This window comes from Excalfactoria chinensis, chromosome 10, assembly GCF_039878825.1.
Source record: "Excalfactoria chinensis isolate bCotChi1 chromosome 10, bCotChi1.hap2, whole genome shotgun sequence".
Taxonomy (NCBI): Eukaryota; Metazoa; Chordata; class Aves; order Galliformes; family Phasianidae; genus Excalfactoria; species Excalfactoria chinensis.
In genome coordinates this window covers 15,923,976-15,947,407 of record NC_092834.1, presented here as the reverse complement: position 1 = coordinate 15,947,407, position 23,432 = coordinate 15,923,976, and the positions used below count along the sequence as shown (strand labels likewise).

Sequence of the window (23,432 nt, the reverse complement as noted above, 5' to 3'; positions counted from 1 at the left end):
AGTTTAATTATTTGTGTTAACAAACTGGTTTTGGGATTTTTCAGAACTTCACTTTGTCTTTTATTACCCAGTGGGTCCATAAAAACCTTATCTGCCTCATCAGGATGCAATCTAACGCAAAATTAGAATTATCCTTTGAGGCTAGAATGAGATGAAATGGTAATGAAATTCTAAATGGTTTTATTCCATACTGACTCCTAGTTTGGCATTAGTCCTAATAACTTAATTCATTATGAACCATGTTGTGTATATCCTATTTGCATCTATGAAATTGTATGGTGTTATTTTCTAGCACAGAGACTCTTAGCCCCAGACTGGGCTCAGCAGAAGGTTGTGCATAGCAGTTCTTACAAAAAGTGTATTTAATTGCTGTGGCTCAGCTAGTTGAAAATACTATCCAGCTACTAGAGAGAGCACAGTGCTTCAGCTAATTTAAATTATTAATGTGGGATTGTGGACCTTCTCAAATAACAGAAGATAGCAAAGTTCTGAAAGTCAAGAAAAGAACAGTCGTGCTGCTGAACCATCCTTTCACGGGTCTCCAAAGGACAGAGCAGTATTGAAAACTAGAATTTCAGTATTGTCTGCTCTGCACATGCTACCATTCACTTTGTGTGCTCTGAATCGACTGAATAAAACATCCTTGTTGCAGCTGTGACTGTAAGTCTTGCCTGCAAAAATGGAAGGGAAAAACTTGAGGTGGTAATTTGCCTTTGTTATTGAACATCTTCCCACCAAAGGCAACAGAACTTAAACAGATAACCCATCTCTTAGATCGGGGACTGGGGAACTTAGTTTTAGTAGAGTTTATTTTGAAGTTGACTGTACTTTCTTACATGAAATAAACCATCTCAGCTGCTCTCTTCTTTCTGTCTATAGCAGCTGAGTTTTTGAAAATACCTATTTTAAGTATAGAACAAATGATACAGGAAATGTTTTATGTGCTTATTTTGTCAGTATTGCTGAGTACTAATCATTGATTCCCACAAACATATCAGGCATGCACCCGGTTGTTAAATCGAACTTTACCTTGATTTAGATAAGAGCTGGCATGTTACATCACTTGGAAGATTTGCTTGATGTAATTGGATTTCTTGTTTCTGAGTGCTGAAGTATTTAATACTAGAACTGACAATTTTTAATCCACTTCAACACTATAGGACAGTTTGATTTGTGATCAGTATAGTCACAGAGTCACAGAATTTCTAGGGCTGGAAGGGACCTCTAGAGATCAAGTCCAACCCCCCTGCCAAAGCAGGCTCCCTAGGCCTGGTTGCACAGGTAGGTGTCCAGGTGGGTCTTGAGTATCTGCAGAGAGACTCCACAACCTCCCTGGGCAGCCTGCTCCAGTGCTCCATCACCCTTCCCTTGAAGAAGTTCTTATGCATATTTGTGCAGAACTTCCTATGCTCCAGTTTATGCTATCTAGTTATAAGAACACACTGACACTTGAAAGTTAGAATTGTCAGTAAATTAGTAGTGATGCCTCTGTTTTAGTCCTTGCATGGTTCTACTTGCGGCATGCTTACTGCAAGGATGGTGTTCGGGTTTTCATGCTTATATTAAAAAAAAAGTACAGAAAGAATGTTAAAACATACAGAGGTTTACAAAATAGGAAGTTGACGTTTCTTGAATATTCTTTAAATACAATAAAAAATGTGTTTGGTATATGGCTTGTTCTGGAAATTGTAAGGAAAGAAAATCAGAGGTCAGAGCACTGACTGCTTCCCATGCTTGCAAATTCCTTGCCTTAAATACACCGTTTCTTAAAGAAGTCAGTGCATAGTTGTTATTTTCTAAGTAGTGTTGTCCACCTGGTGTGGTGCCAAGTTGGGTGAAGTTTCTTTCTACGTGCTGCAAGCAGGATTTCAGGTGAGGAGTAGCAGACAAAGAATATCAGATTCTATCAAGATGGGCAGAGCTGGAAAGGTCTTTGTAAGGCTGAAATTCAGAGCGACCTCAAACAGGAGGAGAAGAGAAGGTAATGAGTTCAGCATGACCTAACTGCTGGAATCCCTTTCACCCACGTGCTTCTCAGCTGTCTGTAAAACAAAAGATCAAAACATACAAGTTGTTGGGTTTGGGGTTTTTTTTGCAAATACGAATGTGCTTTACTAGACAGTGTGTGCCAACTGTGGCACCCAGCAAAATGGCTGTCAGCTGTTATCTTTTTCTGTAGTGCTTTATTCTTCATTAAACTTCTGTGTTGCTTTTAAATATACCTTTGTGTGGAAAGAAGCTATATTAATAACTTGAGAGGCTGTTGTCTGGTGCAGTCGACTGACTGTCAAATCAGCTAAATGTTTTTGCAAGAGTAGGTGCAGATTTGCACTGATTTTGTGGCCCCCTTCTTAAATCTCATAAGGATGCTGAAACTAATTAGAACCCAAATCTAAGCAGTTCTTTAAGGACAAAGGGAAATTTTAAAAGGAACAACAGGGAAAGTATTACAATATTGCCCTGGTTAAAAAGACGATTGATTGGTAAATAAAGCCAGTTATAATAGACAGCAATGCCCCTCTAAAGGGCCTCTTTGCTGCTCAATAAAGGAAGAATTTTACATGTGATACAAAATTAGGATTTGAGGAAGTAATGTTAAGTGCTGTTACTGTCCTTCTTTTCCTTCTACAGAAGAACAAAAGGAAATTTCTTTTAAATGCCTTGGGTAATAATTAATAGCATCTCAATCAGGAGATATAGAATTTCCTGTTTAGTTATTTATGTTGCTTGCAGGTTTCTGTTTATCTGATGAGCTGTCGAAGCTTTGGCACTGTGTAATGTTGATTTAAATCGGACTGATTTTACCATCTTTGATCTCTGACAGATGTGTGAGTCTCAATTTACTTTCTTGCACTCCCTCCTACCTCCTCTCCCCAGAGTTCTGTTATAAAATGTTGGATTCAGCACTTGCAAGGTATGAGAGGAACTGGGAAAGGATTACTCATAAAACAGTGATGGGTTATGGTTAGTGGCTGAAGTTTATGAGCAAAGTGCCAGGATCATTCGGGTTTTCAGAGGTACCCGTAGGTAATGTGACTGCCTGCTTCTTTGCTGAGTAAACAATTCTCAGGTGATTATTTAATGATTTAATCTTGAATTAAAATGGCACAGAGAACTACTAAAAATGCCCGAATCCCAGTAGGAAATGCTTTGGAACAAGCAAATGCAGACCCAAAACACACTGCCAAAAGCAGCTCTGGCGTAGGCTAAAGCTGGTGGATTGCATGCAGATACGTTGTCCAGGAAATCAGGTAACAAAAGCTGGGGGGGAGTAAATTCTCACTGACTTGGAAAGGCAGAAAGGTTCTGCCACAGCAAAAAAGGTGCATATTTTCCAATTCAGCCTCATTTGTGCATTTCAACTAAAATCTATTTTTAATTGGGAAAGACTAATGCAACAAAAGCACTGACTTGAGGCCGCAGATGGGATCTTCTTTGATAGAATGGTACCTCCAAATTAAATCCCATATTATGTCAGGAAATACTGTTCAGAAAACGTTCTTGCTAATGGGGTTGTGCTGAAGTATATTTTGATCAGTTGTACACTATGTAACAGTATGGGAACTGTTGAGCCCCAGCCCGAACCATTGATTGAGCACCTGGGAAAGGAGGTGAAAGCAATTCAGCTGTGTGACTGGGAGGGGTGCAGCCTGGCTGAACAGTAAATTGTTGATAAAAGAATATTATCCTTTAAGAGCAAAAAGTCTCTCAAGCTGCTTAGTTGACCAGGCAGATAACAACTGCTTTGTACACAATGTTACTAACTTGAACGCTGGTGAAGATGTTAGATGAGTAGAGCTCCTCGGATGACATTTGCATGTTAAAGTGCTACCAGAGTGAGGCCAGGAGTTCAAACTCTCTGGTTGATTTTTTTTGTATTACACTGCTAATGTTTAGGGAGCAAATTATAAACCAAACGAGTATCTTAGACCTTATCTGGGTGGGAATAAAAGAGACTATAAGGGATTTTCCTTTGGGAGAAATCGTTACTTGTGATTATTTAAAGTTCTGAGTAGCCTCACACGAGATTATTCTGTTAAGCTGCCATTCATATCCATTTTCATCTGAGGGCTTTTTTTGCCGTTATAGGCAAAAATAACCTTCAGTTATCTTTTAACAAAGACTTCATTTGTCTTACTTTACTAAAAAAAGTAAGGATTGAGAGGCCTTAATATTAAAAAAATAGTTAAGTTTGCCCTAGGTTTCTACTCACAAAATGCATTTTTTCTTTCAAATGGGAACGTTTTTGAGGGTTGTTTCAAGCTGAGAGACATACTTTTACGTGGTTTAAAATGCTTTTGTTTATTTTTATCATCAAATATACCTTCCTGGCCTGTTGCTCTGTGCAGTGCACTTCATTAAGTCATCGTTCTCCCACGTGTCAAACACACTTACCTTTTCAAACACAGTCTAATCCCCCTCTGTATTTGAATTACTCTGTTTCTCATCAACATCCGCCTCCGCCCAGCCAGTGACTATTTTCCGAGCCTAATTCTCTGTTTATTGGACAAGCTCTTTCATGTTTTGCCCCATTATGCTATTAACAAGAGGGGAAACATCCTCACAGGCGAGCTTAGTGATGACGCCTTTTTCCATCAGCTGCTTTTGCAACCTGTGCCTCTGCTCTTCTCAGACAGAAATCTGAGACAGAGGAAGAAGTGAGCAGGGACTGCCACTTCTGATGAGTGAAGAGTGAAGCAAAAACATCTGTGTTCTTCTGTAGGAGCCTGTCTTGGATAAAGCTTTCTTAAAGTACAATTTTGTTGTGAATAACAAATAGTAATAAATTCTTGGATTGTCCCACATATATATATTCTATAAAATGGAACTGTTAATGTAAGATACAAAATAATGTGTGACATAGTGGTTGGTCCCACTGCTTGCTATTTGACTGTGCTGTGTTTAAAAGCTACTTTGGAAGTTGCTTGTTACTTTTTTGACAGCTGGGAAGGGCATTGTTTGGATTTTCTTTTTCTGCGTGAACTTTCCAAAATACAGGGGATAAGAACTTGAGCTTCACTAAGGACTCTTGCATTGTTCTGAGGGAGGAAGTGATGATCCAAACTTGTTCTCAGCCCCTGAAGGCTGCTGATTCCCACCCACAGTACTATTAAATGAAGTCAGTTAAATCAAAGTCTGCAGGCTGAAGCCTTACACTGAAGGAAAAGTCATATTTCCATATATTCAGACTAGTGGTATCAGATATGGCTATTAACTATTAAATATAGATGTTGAGAAACTTACATGTTTCACTGGGTCACGTTATTTTAATGCATCAGATTATTCATCAGTAGCAGTATGATTCTTAATATTCTGTAGTGCATTACTTTATGCAGTTATTCACTTCTATGTGCTCCTTTGTTATTTAGATTTTTTGCTTATATACCTAGTAGTATGTTACTATACAAACTTGATATCTATTTAAAATTTTACTTATTTAAATTTCAACCAAGAAATATTAATTTAATCCATGATATAATGAAAATCAGTTCTTTGATGCAGTTTTTGAGAAATATGTTGTTGTTATAACGAACTGAATCTCATTCTTTTCCTAGTTTTAGAAAGAAAACAAGAAAAGACCACCAAACCCTAACTCATGCCTTTACAGATATTCACAGTGAAAACTGATAAGAAGTGTGATATAAATATGCTGGTAGCGTGGTCAAGGTTAGGACTGATTGTGTGTTCTTTATATCACTCAGCTGATGGCCTCTGAGAGTCACATTTAGTGCTTCCATCCTGTGTGTTCCACAATGTGGAATCTGGCATCCTCTCAGTGAAATACTAAAGCCATCCTTACTGAATCCTGACTGAAGGCTTTTCCCTGTCTAACCTGATTGTAGAGTGTGCAAAAGAGAAACAAAACATTCTTTGTTCCTCTGAGCTGTATACTCATTTTCCTGTTTGTGTTTCTTACTATTTTCCTGATGTGTTTTTTTTTCCCCTTGTGTGTGGATTGCAGTGGATCCTCTTAGTACTCCTGGAGTTACGTTCTTAACAGTTCTCTCTTCTTTCAGAGGAACTGCTGATGGACAGCCTGTCTGCAGAGATTTGTTGGCTCATTTTGAAGAGACCCAGGATGAAGACCAAGAGCAAACAGGTAAGATAAGAAAGGGGATCTTTGGAAGTTGAATTCTTTTTTAGAATTTTTAGTTGTAATCTTCATATCTATGCTAGCAAACAGACTGACGGTTTTTCAGGGCTGGGATAAAAGGATGCATCCAGAGAATAAATTCAGGTGAATTGGGGCGAGTGAAAAAATGTAAGGAACTTTCTATAAACTTGCATGAATTCAGTTAGCTTCTCACAGTTTTTGTCTGTATTTGTTACAGTTATTAGACAAAAGTAGAAAGTAGCCTGATCTACATCAAGTTCACATTCTTTGTGGTCTTAGCTTTGGTATGACAGCCTGCTTACCAGCTCTTAGCTATCAAAGATTTGGCACAGAGTATAATAACTGGAGGCTGCAGAGGAATATCTGTCCTCTGATCAGTCCTGCACTGTGTTGTAGCATATACATACTACTGTAATTTTAAACCAAGTGCAGTGTTAAATAAAGAGTTCTGTTTCTAAGTGGCTTAGGGGAAGTTTAGAGGCAGAACATAGCCCGCTTCTTTGGAAAGTTTGCAGCCCTGAAGGAGCTCCTGTTGCCTTGGTGAGACAGCTACTGCTATCTGAATTTGCTTGTTCAAACAAGTTGTGTTTGTACTATAAGACAAGTGGAGTAGCGGCTGCAACTGGGTCCTGAAGAAATGATATGTATGTGGCAAACCACATGCAGATTTCCATGTGTATTAATACACACTTGTATTCATATGTGTGAGTAGTCTTCAAAAAATTCAGTTCTTTGATTCACATTTGTTTTCTTTTGTTGGATTTTTTAAAATTTCATTTTAGTTGGAGTGTTTGGGTTTTTTGCTGTTTTTATTCTCTTTTTTAAACAGTTGAACTAATAGGCATTTGCGCTTTGTTTTTCTGTAAGCAGAAATCTTTTATCTTCAGATGTTTCAGAGTGTTTTATTGAGTTATTTGGCACATATTGAATGTGTAGATTATAACTGAGGCTGTAATTCTACAGAGTACTTATTTGCATGCTCGTGAAGATTCTGACCTATATTTCTAATAGCATTTATCTGGGACGTTGGTTACTGCTACCATCATCTACCCTGCTTGTGTCCCAGAGGTTACTATTGGCTGGGGTTTGCAGTAATATGCTGGTCTGTAAACCACAGTGCTCAGGAAGGAATGTGTGTGCTGTTCAACCACTCCTGCATAGGTTACTATGGACTCTGTAAGAGATGTGAGATGAACAGCTAAGGGTAGAAGCCATTCCAGCTATTCCATCGTAATTTTCTTGTGATCACAAGACACTCTCTATTCATTTTAATTAAGCAGTTCCTTTTTTTGATCTTAGATACGTTTTTAAGTTGATGCATCAGGAGCTTACAACTGAAGTTAGTCTTTGTCTTTTATTTGACTTTGAGAATCAGTGGCACTACCTGCTATCCATTTAAATGAGCAGCAGTTTTCTACTTGGAAGCACCTCACAACAGATGATCAGTATGGAGAGGACTAAATGTCAAAAAAGTGATATATGTGGCAGTGCCCATGCTGTAGGTGGGTCTGCTCTGTATGTAAATGGAAGGGAGACTGTGATGCTTTCTGGTTATGAACTGTCTTGTTTTATGTTCTCTAACTTCAGATGTAAATTTGTCTAATGAAGACCTCAGGTTGTTTTGGAATTTTTTCCCCTCTGTTCTTCTTCATCAGGTTATAGAAACTCATTCCTATGGAATCAGACCATGTTTTGGTTATCCTGATAATGTGCATATGAATCCAGAGCAGTGTCACTCTGGACAGCAAGCATTATATTGGCCTTAAATCTGTAAAATTAGATGAGAGTTTGTGTGCTGGCTATATACTGATGAAATTACAAGATGATTTGTTGGAAAAGACATCTGGAGAGAAGCTAGTCTAGCTTTTCACTCAAAGGTAGGCTCATTGCCTTGTTCCAGCTGAGTTTTAAATATGTCTAAAGACAGAGATTCCACATCCTCTCACTTCCTGATCTTGATCTTGGCCACCTCTATTGTGAAATCTTCTTTATCTAGTAAGAGATTTCCTTGTTGCATCTCATGTCTGTTGTCCCTTGTTCTTCTGCTGTGTGCCTCTGAGAAGAGTATCTTCTCTATAATCCCCCTGCCATCTGTGTTAGATTCACCCAACTCCTTCAGAGGCTTCTCTTATGTATTGTACTCAAGCACTCTGAACACCCGAGAGTCCTTCCACTGGGCTTCTGTCAGTTTGCTAGAGTTTCTTGCACTGGGACTTCCAAAGTTATATGCTGCTCCAGGTGTTACCTCATGAGTACTGAGTAGGGGGACATAATCACTTCCTTGGTAATCACTTCCATAGATCTGCTGGCTGTAATCTTGCTAATGCATCCCAGGAATTAGCCTTTCAAGAGTGTAATACTGACTCTCATACAGCTTGATTGCCACCAGGAACCACAGGGCTTTTTCTGCTGAGTGAGCCATACAGTGTTCATTCTGTTTGCTGACTTACAATTTATCACTGTTGAGCTTTGAGGCTTGCATCAGCTCGTTGCTCCAGTTTGCTTGAGCCCATCAGAAAGGCAGCCTCACCCTTTGGCATATTGACCAATTTCCCATATTTGGTGTCATTTTTGAAGCTGGTGAGGGTGCATTCCATTGTCCAAGACATCAATGCAGTCATTAAAACAATATTGTTTCCAGGACTAACCCCTGAAGAATGTCACCTCTAATTGGAAATGTTGATTGCTGTTCTCTGAGACTAGTCATCTTGCCAATTTTTTCATTCACCTGATACTCCAACTCCATCTCATCCAAATCCTCTGAGTCTGACTGCTACGGGAAGCCAGGTTAAAGACCTTGTTAAAGCAAATGATATGCCACTTCTCTCTTCCTCCCATCTACACAGCCATTGTGGAAGTCAGTTAGGTTGAACAGACTCAAATTGGCCTTGGTAAATCTGTTCTGGCTGGTCTCAGTCACCATTTTATGCCCCACAGTGATTTCTAGGAGGGTTTATTCTATAGTTTTCCCTGAGGTAAGACAGATTGCCCTGCAATTACTCACATACTCTTTCTCTCTGTTTTTGCAGATAATTGTGACATTTGCCTTTTTTCTGTCACTAGGAATCTCAACCAGATTGCCATATTTTTTCAAAGGTGATGGAGAATAGGCTTGAGATGACATGGGACTTGATCTCTGATTGTGAAGAAATGCATCTGGGCCACAGGCATTTTTGTATATATCCAGTTTGCATACGAGGTTCCTACTTTGGTCTTCCTCTGCTACTGTAGGTAGAACTTCTCACCTGTCACTAGGCACAGAAACTTAGGAAGCCTTTCAGTAAACACAAAGGCAAAGAAGGTACTGAATACATCATCCCTTTCCAAGTCCTATGTCAGTAAGCTGCTCATTATATCCTTGGGTCTTCCTTTGTTTTCTGATGTGCATGTTGAAGCCCTTTTCTCATCCCTCACTTAACTGTTTTTGAACTTTCTATCTCTGTATGCCTGGGCAATGTCTCAGTAGTGATCCTTCTCCTGATTACACCCTCCACACACTTCCATTTTGGTGCATCATAATCAGTTTTAAGAGCATTACTGTCATTACAAAACTTATTTTATACCCAGTTATTTGTTCTGCTGCACCACTCCCTCCATGTCAGTTTGCAGAAGCTTTTTTTTTTTAAGGGTATTTTATATCTCTGATCCACTGTTGTAGCAGTTCACTACATCTACAGTGCAATATATTTTATTGTGGCTGAAAAATATTCCCTTTTCATCCACTGGAAAAGGTGAAAGCATCTGTGAACTAGAACATCAACATGGTTTGTTTGATTTTCTAATTTAAAAATAGTACAGCTATTTTATGCAATGCAAATATATTTATTTATTTATTTATATATATATATAAATTGAAGCTTTAAACTCTCTTATATATATATATTAGAGAGTTTAAAGCTTCAATTTTATCATGATTGATAATATAACAGAATCTCATCTTCCTACCCTAACTGTGAGTATAGGCAAGCAGCAGGGAAAGCTGTTGGTTTGTTTTTGGGTAAAAAAAATCACTCTAAATGTATTCTGACTCACAGGAAGGTCTGTACCTCTTAGTTTAATTTGTTCATTCACATGAGAGAAGTTTGGTGCAGATGCCAAGTTTTCTGACTCCAAGCTGTGTGTAAACACTCATCCCCAGTTTTCACTGCAAAGTTTAGCTTTCAGGGCTGAAGACATGTTGAAGGGCAAAAGAAAACATCATTTAAAAAAAACAAGAAAGGTAAGAGGAGGAATGATGTGTTTGTATTGTCAGCAGAATGCAATGGCATCACGGCTGTGGAATCTGGGATGATGACTGTCTGTTAAAAAAATGCCTCCGGCAGAGAGCTGAATGCCTTCACTGGTCATTAGAGCAGAGTGATATTTTGCAGGAAGTGACATGTAATCAAAACAACATTTTGTGAGTTAAAACTGAATGCGTTTCAAGCAGAAATTAAATCATAGTTTTAGTTTCTGCTTTTCAGGGTATAACTATGGCCTATCAACTTGAGCTGAGGTCAAACTACTACTTAGGGTAGTATGGTTAGGTTGTGGTTGGACTTGATGATCTTTGAGGTCTTTTCTAACCAAGCAGTTCTGTGATTCTATGCTGCAGGGACAGGAGTGTATGGGACTTTGAATCATAGAATATCCCAAACTGAAAGGGATCCGTAAGGTTCACTGATCCTGGCTTCACACAGCACCACACAAAAGTCAGACCGTATTTCTGAGAAGGGGCTCAGGGATTCAAAGTTGAGTACCTGATTAAAATCTGTGTTGTTTTTTTGTTATTATTATTTTAATGTATGTAATAAAACGTGTTGAGTTTTTTTGAAGCAGATACTTTCTCACTATCTCTAAGTGAAATACTGAGAAGGACATAAGCCAAGGTTGAATATTAGTGAGCAAAGAATCATTCGAGGATACAAAGTGTAGTGCAGGTAGGAGTTACTGGAAGGAATAGGAGAGGAATAGTCTGCTCTGATTGCTTGCTTCTGTGTGTTTGGTTTTTTTCCTTATGTTCTCTAAATCTACAGGTATATAATGTATCAGTGCTCATAGTTTATTTAAAAGATCCTTATGCTGATTTACTCTTAGGTTTCAGATAGCAAGTTCATTTCCAGCTTGGATGTTGCAGTTTAGCTTTCAGCTGCTAGTGTGACAGGACACCTATTTTGCTTTTCCCAAAGTACATAATCAGTTCATTCAGTGTTTAGCCAGGCATTCCTTCCCAGGCTCTTTCTGAAAAGACCAAGCCCTCCACTTCATGTCCCTTTGCACGCTGACAACAACAGAGCATGTTGTTCATTTTCTGCTGGTTTTTCAAAATCTGTGGGACAGAATTCTTAAGATTATTTTTTTTCTTTTTATCGAGACTTAACAACTATCTTTAGATTTAAGTTTTACCCATGAATTCGTGCAAGTGCAGATGCTGAATGAATGTAGAGATGTGTGTTCCATCACTGCATATAGTGTGTGTTATGAAGGTAACTTGCTGAGTCTCTGTGACACTCATTCTGTTCTTAGTCTGGATACAAATACATTGTCTACCAAATGCCTGCAGTGAAAATACTGTCATTATACAACTTCTGTAATGTGATTTGAGGAGTAATATTAATGTTTTCAGTTCACTTGGAGAGACACTGAAGAGTGTTGTTTTTTTTGTTATTATTATTTTATTTAAATAATCTGCAGACTAGAATGTTGTAATTTAGCTTTGTGGTGTGATTTTTGTTTTTGATAGAGCACTTGCCCACCCGTGTACACCCACACCTCTGGTCTGTCCCATCTTTGTTGATTTAGAAGCCAAGACATCATACAGAGTTTTTCATCCCGGCTTTGTGACAGTGTGGGAAAATAAGCATTTACATTAGCAATAGCTTCCTTTCCTGACAGGTTTGTTTCATCCTTCACACCAGAACTGGGATTAAGTACAGAAATACCTGCTTTGCCCTCTCCACTTATTAAATGTTTGATGGGTGCCACTGTTTACACTGAGGAAGTCTCTCTGTCCATTACTTAGCATCTTCTATTTCTGTTTGTTTTCTGAAATACCTGGATTTATGGAGCCTGTTATCCACTGACCTTAATACACACAAAAATGTTGGGTAAGGCTCTGCACCTGTGTTTTAAAATCGTTATATGCAATTCATACATGAGAAAATGAAGGCAAATTAAGATTAAGCCTTAGGATTTGTGTTTATTGCTGTCGCTGTTAATTTCTTGTCCATCCTGACAAACAGAACAAACACAAGGCTGTGTGTCAGGAACTTGAATGCAGCATAATATCAATCAGGAACAGTAGTGTCAGATTGATACACATCACAGCTTTGATAGCTCCATTCAATTCAAGCACCAGGGCTTGTATCCTCTTGTCTGGGAAGGGATTAGAACGGTAAATCAGCTATTTTTTTTCAAAATGCTGTCCATATGCTGGGATATAGCATGAGGGCACTGAAATCTTTGGAGTAGTTTCACAAAATGCTGGCAGCAAAGTAGGCTGGCTGTGGTATTTTCCTCCTATAGCTTGTTCAGTTGATTAAGAATCTGATTTTCTATAGTCAAGTCACAAGTTAGAAGACCTTTTGCTGCAAAGAGAAGCTTTCTAAGTGAATGTTTATGAGCTTACAGAAGCTTCAGATGCTATATGATTATTTGTGTGGATTGTTAAGCCTAACTTGAGGGAGGCTGCATGTGTTATCCAGGTACGATGGATGTATATAATGTAAATACTACACGTGTGTGTGCATGTGTGTGTGTAACTAGTGATGCACAAGCAGTTGCTCGCCACCCCCTGAGCCCAGCTAGCCCCTAAGCAGTGGAAGAAAGCGAGATGAATTCCCACCCCTTCAAAACTCCTTGTGCACGATGTCACATGGTATGGAACATTCCTTTGACCTGTTTGAGTCAGCTGTCCTAATTCTGTTCCCTCGCAGCTCCTTGTGCCCTTCCCTGTGAATAGGTATGGCTCTGTGCAGCACCATTAGCAGCAACTCTCAACACCACTGTGTTATCAACATTGTTTTTTCTCGTAGAACCAAAATGTAGCATCATACCAGACACTCTGAAGAAAGTAATTCCATGCCAACTGAAGCTAAGAAATTTCAGGAAGTTGTATTTTGTTATTTTTACTTCTTACAAAGCTGAGATATTTTGTGTGATTTTCTTTTTTTATTCCACTTCTTTGTAGAATATATATATATATATATTATGTTTATGTTGAAAAATATTTCTTATGTGGGAAGGAAAATGTGACAGGAAGAATGTTCTTGTACTGTTTCTTTCTGAAGGATGGGAACTAGCCTTTTATCAAGAGAATTATGTGGGTTTTGATTATTTTCTTTTTGTCTTCCTTTTAAGAATTCACCCAAGTTTTGCCTGTTAACTAGCTCCTAAATTCTCTTAGAAGTGTACTTGTATTAAGTCTGATTCCTGCTGGGTTTGCAAGAGCAAAATTGCAAGCCAAGGACTTTGAGGCAGCCATTAGCTGTGAATGCCAGGGACTGCTGCAGTCCTTGACACCTCCGTGAAAGCCAAGTGGCATTGGGTGGTGCTTCCTGCTTGCATCCTGTCTTGCCAAGGAAGCAGGAGAAGGATTAAAAAAGAGCAAATGACTGGGAAGATAATTAGAATGAGAGAGACAAGAGGAGGAGGCAAAATATGAAATAGGGCAAGATACAGTAAGTGGAGGTGAAGGTCTATATGTAGTTTGCGCCAAAAGTAACGTTCCCATGGAAATAAATAGGAAGCTACAACAGAAACAAGGAGCACAATAACACTATTTGTGGGAGCAAATTCTAAGCTACAAAGCACTCTTTTTCATCGCAGTCACTTCCATTAGCTGTGCATTTTCACTAGTGATGAAAATGAGCCTGCATGCCGTGCTTGTAGAAGTCTGCGGCAGGGAGGAGTGATCTGCTGTTGCTGTAGTACTTTTCAGTAATGTACCCTCACAATGTTTTCCTTTCCAGAGTCTTTGTGGACTTCCTTTGCTGATGGCAGAGTCAGACTGAGAATAGATAACTCATGTCCACAGATTCCCATAACGGTTCATCAGATGTTCAAGGAGAGCCTCGAAAAATATGGCTCTCTTAATGCTTTGGCCAGCAGGAAGAATGGGAAGTGGGAGAAGATAACTTTTTCAGAGTACTATTGCCTTTCCAGGAAAGCAGCCAAGAGCTTCTTGAAGGTAGGTACAGAGAGCAAAACCAATTCCTTTTTCTCTCTTGTCTCCTTAAAAAACAATTTTCAGAGGTTGCTTTCATCTTTTTTTTTTGTTTTTCCTCTTTTTCCCTCTATTAACTGAAGACTGGCAGACACATTCTTATTGAAATAATAAAGATAGAAATGGTTTTGGTCTGAGAGATAATAACTGCTGCCACTGCAAGCGAAGAGCTGTTGTTTCACTCAAGCATAGGTACAATGCTTAGCATAGGGCTTTAAGGTTAAGAGAAAGGTGGGTGAAAGAAACACTGTTTGTCAAGATAAAGACTATTTCAAAACCACTCTGAGCAGAGTCTAAGGCAAGCTCTCATGATGCTTCTGTCCACATTGAAAAGGTCTGTTTTTCAGGCCTGTCCCAGCAGCAGAACTTAATCAGGCAGGAGGGGGGGGTGGAAAGTTTAGATGATGTTTGTTTCTGACAGGTTCTGGTTTTGCCATGGATACTGGCATAGAGATGGGGGTGGATGTATCTTGTCAGTGTTGAAATAATGCAACTTTCCATCATTTGTACGTGTTCTCATTTTTTGTGCTCTATGTTTCTGTCCAACATGCCTATATTTGTATAACGTTATGCTTATTATCTTTAAGCTTGGTCTTGAGAGATTCCACAGCGTAGCAATCCTTGGATTTAATTCTCCAGAGTGGTTCATCTCAGCTGTTGGAGCTGTGTTTGCTGGGTAGGGTTATTTACTTTGCTTTTGTGTAGGAACGTTCAGGTTTCTGTTCTGTTAGGTTTAGAAATTTGCAATTGGTGCCACATCGTGGAAGTTGTGCTACAGTTGATGAGCATGTTCAGCAATCTGCTGGAGTCTCATAGCTCTCAGTGTTATCTGGATTAGTCTAGACACTCATAAATGAAGCCTGTGACAGTTGCACAGTCTTCTGTCACTAGAATGTGGGAAACAGATAAGACTCCCCTTTTTGTGATATTTGTCTACAATGCAAATATTTCAAGGTAACTTCAAGTGAGCAAAGTGACAGATGAAATACTCACTAGCCTGATTCCTTCTGTCCTGTTATACACCAATACAACTTAGATTTTTACCTCTGTTTGTTCCAGTGACAGTGACATTCAAACTGATAATTACATGCAGCTTGAAGAGAAAGAGGACAAGTGTTTTTTTAATCACTTTCTGATTTAACTCCACTGTAGCCTTAATCAGGCAAAAATACTGAATCCAAGACTGCAGCATCTTCTACTGAATTGAGTTTATTTTGCTTATATTGCCCATGTATGTCTGAAAACTTGAAACAAGCATGACGGCTGTGATAATGTGTACTTCCACATCTTTATACCCTTCTCAGCTTTCACCTGATATCTTATTTACTTTCTGCATATTAAATGCTACATGTTATATATTAAATCTACATGTGTATGCTATATATTAAATCTACATGCGTGTGTGCATATAAATATAAATAATTCTATCTATGCAAAATATACAAATTTTGGATCCAGAGGAATTGTCACAGGAATATATACAACCAATTCTCCAGAGGCCTGCCACTACATCGCCTATGACAGCAAAACCAACATCATGGTTGTGGAAAATCAGAAACTATTGGACAAGATAATGCAGGTATGAGGTGGCTGAACAGTTACTTAGAAGCCATATTTTCCATGCTTCTTAATGCTACATTGTTTCCAAATGCCATGTTTGCTACCTGTATCATGAAACCTTTAGTGGCAGAATAAGTTTGGAAGTAAGTCTGGTGCCTGGCATGGGTAACCACAGCAGCAGTGGTCAACTTTCAGCTTGATCTTTCCCATGCCTTGATATGTACTCTTGATGCTGTAAGAGGGAGCACACTGAAGAGCCACTTTTGGTATAATGAATAGTTAAATTTTCTGGCTGAAAACAGTCTTTCTAGAGCAGACTGTGTATCTTAACATCTTTTTAAAATGAGATGGTTGTGAATTAGAGGGAAATACGCAGCAGAGGAGGGAAGTGGGAGGTTTCTTCAGTCAACCCAATTACCGTTTTGGCAGAACTTTGGTGGGGAAAATACAAGATATGAATAACAAATTATAATAATTATTTTTTAAAATTGAATAGATCTGGAATCGTTTGCCACACTTGAAAGCTGTTGTGCTATACAGGGATTCAATTTTGGAGAGACATCCAAATTTGTATACGGTACGTGAATGCTGGAACAGTTACTATTCTCAAGGTATTAATTAGCTGATGAATTTCTACTCTTTCTGATCTGTGGAACGTCTGGCATTCTGAATGCATTGCTGTCTTCCAGCAAATGTATTCAGAAGTTTTATCAGTGCATTCTGTTTAGCTTGCATGTAACATGATGTTTGATGTTTGACATTTACAGTGAGAGCTACCTTGCTTAGCTGTCTTTTGTGTTAATGTTGGTTGGTTTGTTGTTTGGTTTTCAGTTTTGATTGACAGAACACCTGTAGGCTTCTCAGGTGAGAAAGTGGGCTCTTACCATTTAAAAAAAGTTGTCTGCCAGCTCTAATCAAATTGAATTGTGGATCATTGCACTGGATCCAAGAAGATGAAAATGCCTGTACTTTTACAAATGATATCTACATCTTATTTGCACCAGATACTTCTGGTGTCAGGCAACACGTGAAGAGAATGAACTGCAGGCTACATAAGGAAGATCATGTTTTCTTAGCATATGCAGAATCTTCAGATCACATGGAAAGAATAAAGCATTGAAAGGGACAAGTTCAGGATAAGAAAATTGAGTGGCTGAAGTTTAGACTTTAACCTGAGCAGGAAATGCTTTTGTCAGAGTATTTTTTAGTATATTTTAAAAATGTAATTGAAAACATTTGAATTGAAAACATAGGAATACAAAAATCCCATTTTTAAGTGCACTACAGATTATCAGGATCTAGTCTGAAAAATGTCTTAACGGCATCAAACTACTTACGCTATTTCACCCACAGCTTGCTGTTCATAATACACAGTGTTACAATACTGTATGCATTGATATGGAGCAGTTTTACATATAGTATAAGAAAAATGGAACACGAAGATATTGCTGCTTATATTTCATAGTGAAATGAGTAAGGTCTAGCAGATAATTCTGAAACAGCACTTGCTGAATCCTCAACGCTTGAGATTTTTGGAAGAGAGAATTAACACATGGTTTATTCTATTACTGAAAGATGCATTTGAAATCAGCCCTGTTCAGGTGTGTTGGACATATTTTCTCCACGGAGAGGGGTATCTGTGAGGAAGTCTGACAGTTGCCATAGTTCATATTGCACAAAGGAGAAAATGGAGATCAAATTTCCAAAGGCAGAAATGATTATCTATTATCTTTGATCTAAGTTACCTAAACCACATGTCATATGATAAAAGGGATTGCCGTTTGACAGCTGAGATGTAATGAGCAATTGCTGCAGTAAGGACAGAGTTCTACTTCTCTTATTTGCATGTGTTTCCAGAATGCAAACACGGTCAGTAGTGTTTGTGGCTGTTTGCACCTTTCGTAGTCCGGAACAGGAGCACTCACTGTTGCAGGTACTGTTCCGTAAACAAAGCCTAGGCAACAGATATACAGCGATTAACACATTCTGGTATGAGAAGACAGTAAGGTCAGGAAAGCAGGAGCAACTGTTAAGTCACGTAGGAACAATTACAGCCTTGACAACACCAAACTTTCCAGAAACTAGTTAAATAGATAGAGCTGTATTCTGTGGGTAGAGATAATTAGCGATGAGTCCTTTACTTGCTGTAGAGCTGTGTTTTGTTCTTACTCTCTTCCCAGATAGCTGATTTGGTAGAAGAAAGTGTAAAGCTTGGAAGTGGTGGTTAGCAGTGGACAGCATTGCTACCCAAGAACTTGTTGTCTAGGTGCCACAGAGATAAGGTTTTGCAACATTAGTAGCACACTGCCAATGGCAAGGAGAGGTTTGAAGGAAAGAATGAGCTCCCCTTCAAGCAGAGGGGGAGATTTTAACTTCTGCTATCCTTCACATCATCCCCTGTACAACTGTGTGACCTTGGATTACGGCCTGTAAGAAATTGTGAAGAATGGATATGCTGCTCTATCTTGCTCTTGGATAACATGGTTCTGTACCACTGTTTGAATCACCCAGTCTTGATGGGAAACTGACCTTTAGTTACCAACTTCCTTAATTTCTATTTTATGCTAGTTTTCAGTTAGCACTGAGATCAGCAGTATAACTAGCAGGATACTAGGTACACACGGTAGATGTGTCCTAGAACAAGCAATGAAGTGTAGAGGATAAAGCTCGTCATGCTTCTCGGACCACTTTGTGCTGCACAAAAGTCCAACATCATGAAAGGTTTAGTTCATTCCAGATTGAAGCAAATTTGAATGGAAGCTGTGATCAGCATCATCTGTTCTGTTTGCTGTTAAGCAGCAGGGAATTTGGGTAAGCATTCATATATCTAGATGATGCTTTTGCCCAGAAGTTTTCATTCTTTTACTGAAAATATTTATATAGTGGACAGGGAATTAAAAATGGAATATGGTAAGTGTAATTCTAAAAATGTAGATTCAGATTCCTTTAAGTAAGTCATTATCAATCTAAGTGTGAAGTAGTAATGTAATTGTATTCTCTATGACTTGCACATATGCATCTTGGATAAGGAAACAGCAATACTATTTGTTTTGGAGATGATGAAAAGACTCACAGCAGCATAATTTCAGATTGTCTGTGTGCAGCTTCCACATAAAGTTATACAGTATTCTTATTGAGTTCTTAACACAGGCAGCTTCTGGGGAAACTTGCCTTGGAATTGTGTCCAGAGAAAGACATTGAACTTTTCTGCCATTTTTTTTAAGACAGATTTAGTAATTTCATGTTTTTGACTTGCAAGGATGATATCCTGTATTCGCTGTTGCATGTTCTAGATGGAAGAGTTTCTGAAGCTGGGAGATGACATATGTGATGCTACTTTAGATGACATTATTAACTCCCAAAAGCCTAATCAGTGCTGCGTACTAATATACACATCAGGAACAACGGGGAAGCCAAAAGGAGCTATGCTGAGTCATGACAATGTACGTATTTCCAACTTTTCCTTGAGCACAAAAAATAGCAAAGTATGAGGATACGTGTTCTTGTGTTTTGAAAAGACTGCTACATTACCTGGAGACTTTTCAAGGCTCTAGTTTTGCAACACAGATGGTGTATTATGAAGCAACATTGAAAATGCAGTCGGCTGGTTTTGATAAAGCATAAACATGGTGAAAAATGAAATTCCATTCTAAGTAGCACTTCACAAGTTTGAGTGTAGTTTATTACGAATACACACTTTGTTATTCATCGTCACTTCTCTTAAAAGAATGTGGAAGCAATTACAGGTAGTGAACAATCACTCACATGTATGCAGTCAGCACAGAAGTACCTTGAAGGAGGACACAGTAGTCTTGACAGACAAAAAGAGTGACCTGGCATTGCAAATTCTATGTTCTTCTGTCTCAAAAGAGTCTGGTATCACTTCCACGTTAGCTGCCAAACTATTCCTGGCTGATGATCACAGAGAGGCTATTTTTATGTTGACCAACAGTGGAAAACATGCCTTGCCTGTAACTGTTGCTGCCTTCTTTAGTCAGAAGAAGTGTGCCACTGTCCATCTGTAAAAACCAGAGCTGAGTTGGTCACAGGCACTCACACAGATTTGCTATGAGCGTGCCTGCATGCTGTAAGGCTTTGGAGGATAAAGAGGATGAGCAATCTGTACAGACACGTTTCAAGGACATCCCACTCTGCCTATGGTGTTTAAGTCTCTGATAGCTGCTTGACCAATGCTGCCACCTAAATTTGGAGTGGCCTGTTCTCACAGTATGCTGCTCACTAAAAGCTTTTCCTAGAGAATCTCTATTTTCTAGGGTAAAACATACTTTCAAGTTAGCCTTCATGTTTGTTTTGAAGAAAAGGATATACTGTGATAGCAAGTATTATATGTGATCTATATGTTTTCCCTACCAAGTTGAAATAATTTCCTTTGAGCATCCTCACCTAGCTACTTGAGATTAATTGGACTCCTCTAGGAAAGCTATTTCCTTCTTTCTGTCATGTTCTTTTCCTCACATCCACACATATGAGTGGGTCTTGAATGCAGTACATTCTAATAACAAATATGTGTATATGTTGCATCCTTCAACTGCATCTTCTTAGATAAATGAAGAAGAATCAGAAAGGAGGAAACACCATACATTTTCACTATAGAAGTCAAGCAGGAAATCTTCAGCATTATTCACACATACACTTCTGCTTGTATATGTGGGGGAGGCCCTCTGAACCATTGCAGCGAATCTTCTGAAGGAGCAGGATAGTGCTGCTATCATCCCTGTTTGTGCTTGGCCATGTTATGACAAGTGCAAGGCAATTAGCTTGTTGCAGTTACTTAACTATCCTGTGAGTTCATTTATTACTGAGTAAATATTGTTATTTTTCAGGTAGGCATTTAGATCGTGCTAGTGAAAAGTGCCAGCGTGATAGGAAGTGTGCATAGGAGGAAAACTGCAGAAGGTGGCTGATCACTTTTTCTCCTTGTCTATCTAGTCCATGGCTGCCTTTCTAGCTGAGACACTGGGCTGAGGGGAGTTCGTAGTGTTCATAAGCCAGTCAAGCACATTTATTTCTGTTATCTGCAAACATTTGTTGCTATTAGATGAATTAACCTTGCTTATGACTGAGTGGCACCAGAGGAATGACAGCCTGGTATGTTGTCAAAGATTGCAATGTCTTCAACAAGTTCTGTAAGCAGATTCTTCACAGATGTATTAGTGTACCATGCAGATCCTGTTTGTGTTAAAGGACAAAAAAATGTGTTATATATTTTTTTAATTTAAATAGATAACTTGGACGTCAGCACATTGCAGCAGAGCAGGAGATATGCAACCTGCAGAGGTCCAGCAGGAGTCCATAGTCAGCTATCTTCCACTCAGCCACATAGCTGCACAAATATATGACCTGTGGACTGGAATCAAATGGGGAGAGCAAGTTTACTTTGCTGAGCCAGATGCTCTGAAGGTAACTGCCTTGCATTGCGCCTGATTAAGACTGCACTTTTCAATCTAGGAAAACATCTGAAGGAGGAAATGTGATCTTAGAAGAGGCACAGAAGATGAAGATCGAGAGTTTGTTATTTTAGGAATTACAGAAAAATAAAATCCATTAGACTCACGATCCAGTGCTCTAAACTCCATTTACTTCTGTGGTGAAACTGCATAGGAAGAGTCTCTTTCTGAAGTTAGGAGCTGGTCTCTCGCTTGTCCCCACATAAAACTCCTAACCGATACAACAGAGCTTGGGAAGAAGTCAGTTCTGGTATTTTCCATGATTAAGCAACTAACTTAACAATTTATGCTCACAATATTCTGAATGTATGTGCCAAATTTGTAGTCTAGATCAATAAGCTTCTATTTTAGGCAGATAAATGTGGAAGAAGTGTAAGCAATTTTAAGGGGAAATGGAGGCAGATTGCAGACTATATCACCAAACCTCTTCTTCAGTGATGTGGACCTTCTGCAGTGTTTTGAAATGGATTTAATGATTTTAACAGGGCAGTTTGATCAACACACTAAAAGAAGTGCAACCAACATCTCACATGGGAGTTCCCCGAGTGTGGGAGAAAATCATGGAGAAATTAAAGGATGCTTCTGCTCAGTCAGGATTTGTGAAGAAGAAAATGCTGTCATGGGCTATGTCAGTGAGCTTAGAGAGAAACCTGAACTGCTCGAGCAGGTATGTATTATAATGAGAAAGGTCTCCAGCATCCTGAATGAAGCTGTCTGCTTGTAATAAGCTCTCAAGCATCAATGATACTCTCTACATGTAAATGAGTAATATTTGACTTAGCAACAGAGCAAATACAATGCAAGAGGGAAGGTGTAGTTATCAATTACAGGAGTCTAATTGTAAAACCAACCTACATCTTCCCTGAGAATGTATTGCTTGATCGTTGGCCTTCTGGGAGTTGAAGTGGTTGGTTTTCAGCTGGGAGAGGTCCCTGCTTGTTACTGGTTTAAGTAAAGGGCATGAATTTGAGTGAACTGTGTGGAAAAGGGGAAAACTTTAATTTTGGGGGCAGCAGAGATATAAACTGCTTCAAAGCAACTTCAAGTATGCACCATGGGAGCAGTAACACTTAATGCAGACAAACACTCCTGGAATACCTCAACCCCCTGAATTCTCTGAGCTCTATGTTACTATATAAATACGTTATTTGGAATAACACAGATGTTTTCCTTCAAGAGTGCACAGGTACTGTATTTTGTGAATTCAAAAATGAACTGAATTCACAACTCTTTCCTGTTCCAAAGTTCTTAAGGTGGGACGCAGTGAAGCATGAAATGGCTTACAGAACACGAGGCTCCCAAAAATGTGATTCATTGATGGTAATTTACTTGTCTGATCTTTCAGCTTGTTGGAAGAGCCTTGCAAATTTCTGACTTTAGTGGTATTGGTTCTCAGAGATTCTTTTAACTGATGAGTAATCAGGAGTACAAAAGCTTTGTCTCATGCAATGTGGTTTTGTAGATGCTTTCTGACTTAGCAGTATTCAGAAGCTATAAGAGTTGGTGTTCACTTGCAATGAAAGACGCTGAATAAATGAAAAGAAATGTTACCTGTTATGACTGATGTGGGTCTGTCAACTTCCAAACACTATTGACAAATACATAGCTAAAAAAGTCCTGCTTCTGATTATGTCTTGCTAGCTGTATGACTTCATCCGAATTACTGTCTCTTCCCGTTTCTTGTATTCTACTCAGCAGTGACTTGAAACAGTTCTGGACAAGGCTAGCAGACTACTTGGTGCTTGCTAAAATACGCAGTGCTCTGGGATTTTCTAGCTGTCAGAAGCACTTCTGTGGCGCTGCTCCTCTCAATACAGAAACACTGTATTTTTTCTTGGGTCTGAACATCACCTTGTATGAAGCCTATGGCATGAGTGAGACCACAGGACCGCATTGCCTCTCAGGGCCATATAACTACAGGCAGCACAGGTAACTTTACAGTTATCCTTATACGTTGTTATATCTTTGAGAAGCATACTGCTGAGTTCAGCAAAGATGTTACTGCTTTGAAGTCAAAAACTGAATGTGTTGCCTCCATAGCATGCCAAGTCAAGTGCGATGAAAATGATCTACAGCATTTTCTGCA

The 23,432-nt window shown here is 38.9% G+C and overlaps 1 protein-coding gene across 4 annotated transcripts in view; it reads left to right on the top strand.

Annotated features, from left to right (window-relative positions):
- ACSBG1 (acyl-CoA synthetase bubblegum family member 1) overlaps nt 1-23,432 on the top strand; it is a 34,369-nt gene that overhangs the window by 5,065 nt on the left and 5,872 nt on the right. For 3 of the 4 annotated variants that reach the window (XM_072345069.1, XM_072345068.1, XM_072345066.1), the window contains 9 exons: nt 6,018-6,100; nt 14,065-14,282; nt 14,906-14,994; nt 15,777-15,897; nt 16,375-16,455; nt 19,172-19,321; nt 21,123-21,299; nt 21,832-22,013; nt 23,042-23,275. In XM_072345069.1, coding sequence (XP_072201170.1) covers nt 14,151-14,282; nt 14,906-14,994; nt 15,777-15,897; nt 16,375-16,455; nt 19,172-19,321; nt 21,123-21,299; nt 21,832-22,013; nt 23,042-23,275 — 1,166 coding nt within the window. In that variant the 5' untranslated portion in view covers nt 6,018-6,100; nt 14,065-14,150. The remainder of the gene's footprint in view (nt 1-6,017; nt 6,101-14,064; nt 14,283-14,905; nt 14,995-15,776; nt 15,898-16,374; nt 16,456-19,171; nt 19,322-21,122; nt 21,300-21,831; nt 22,014-23,041; nt 23,276-23,432) is intronic. The other variant, XM_072345067.1, reaches the window with a different exon arrangement.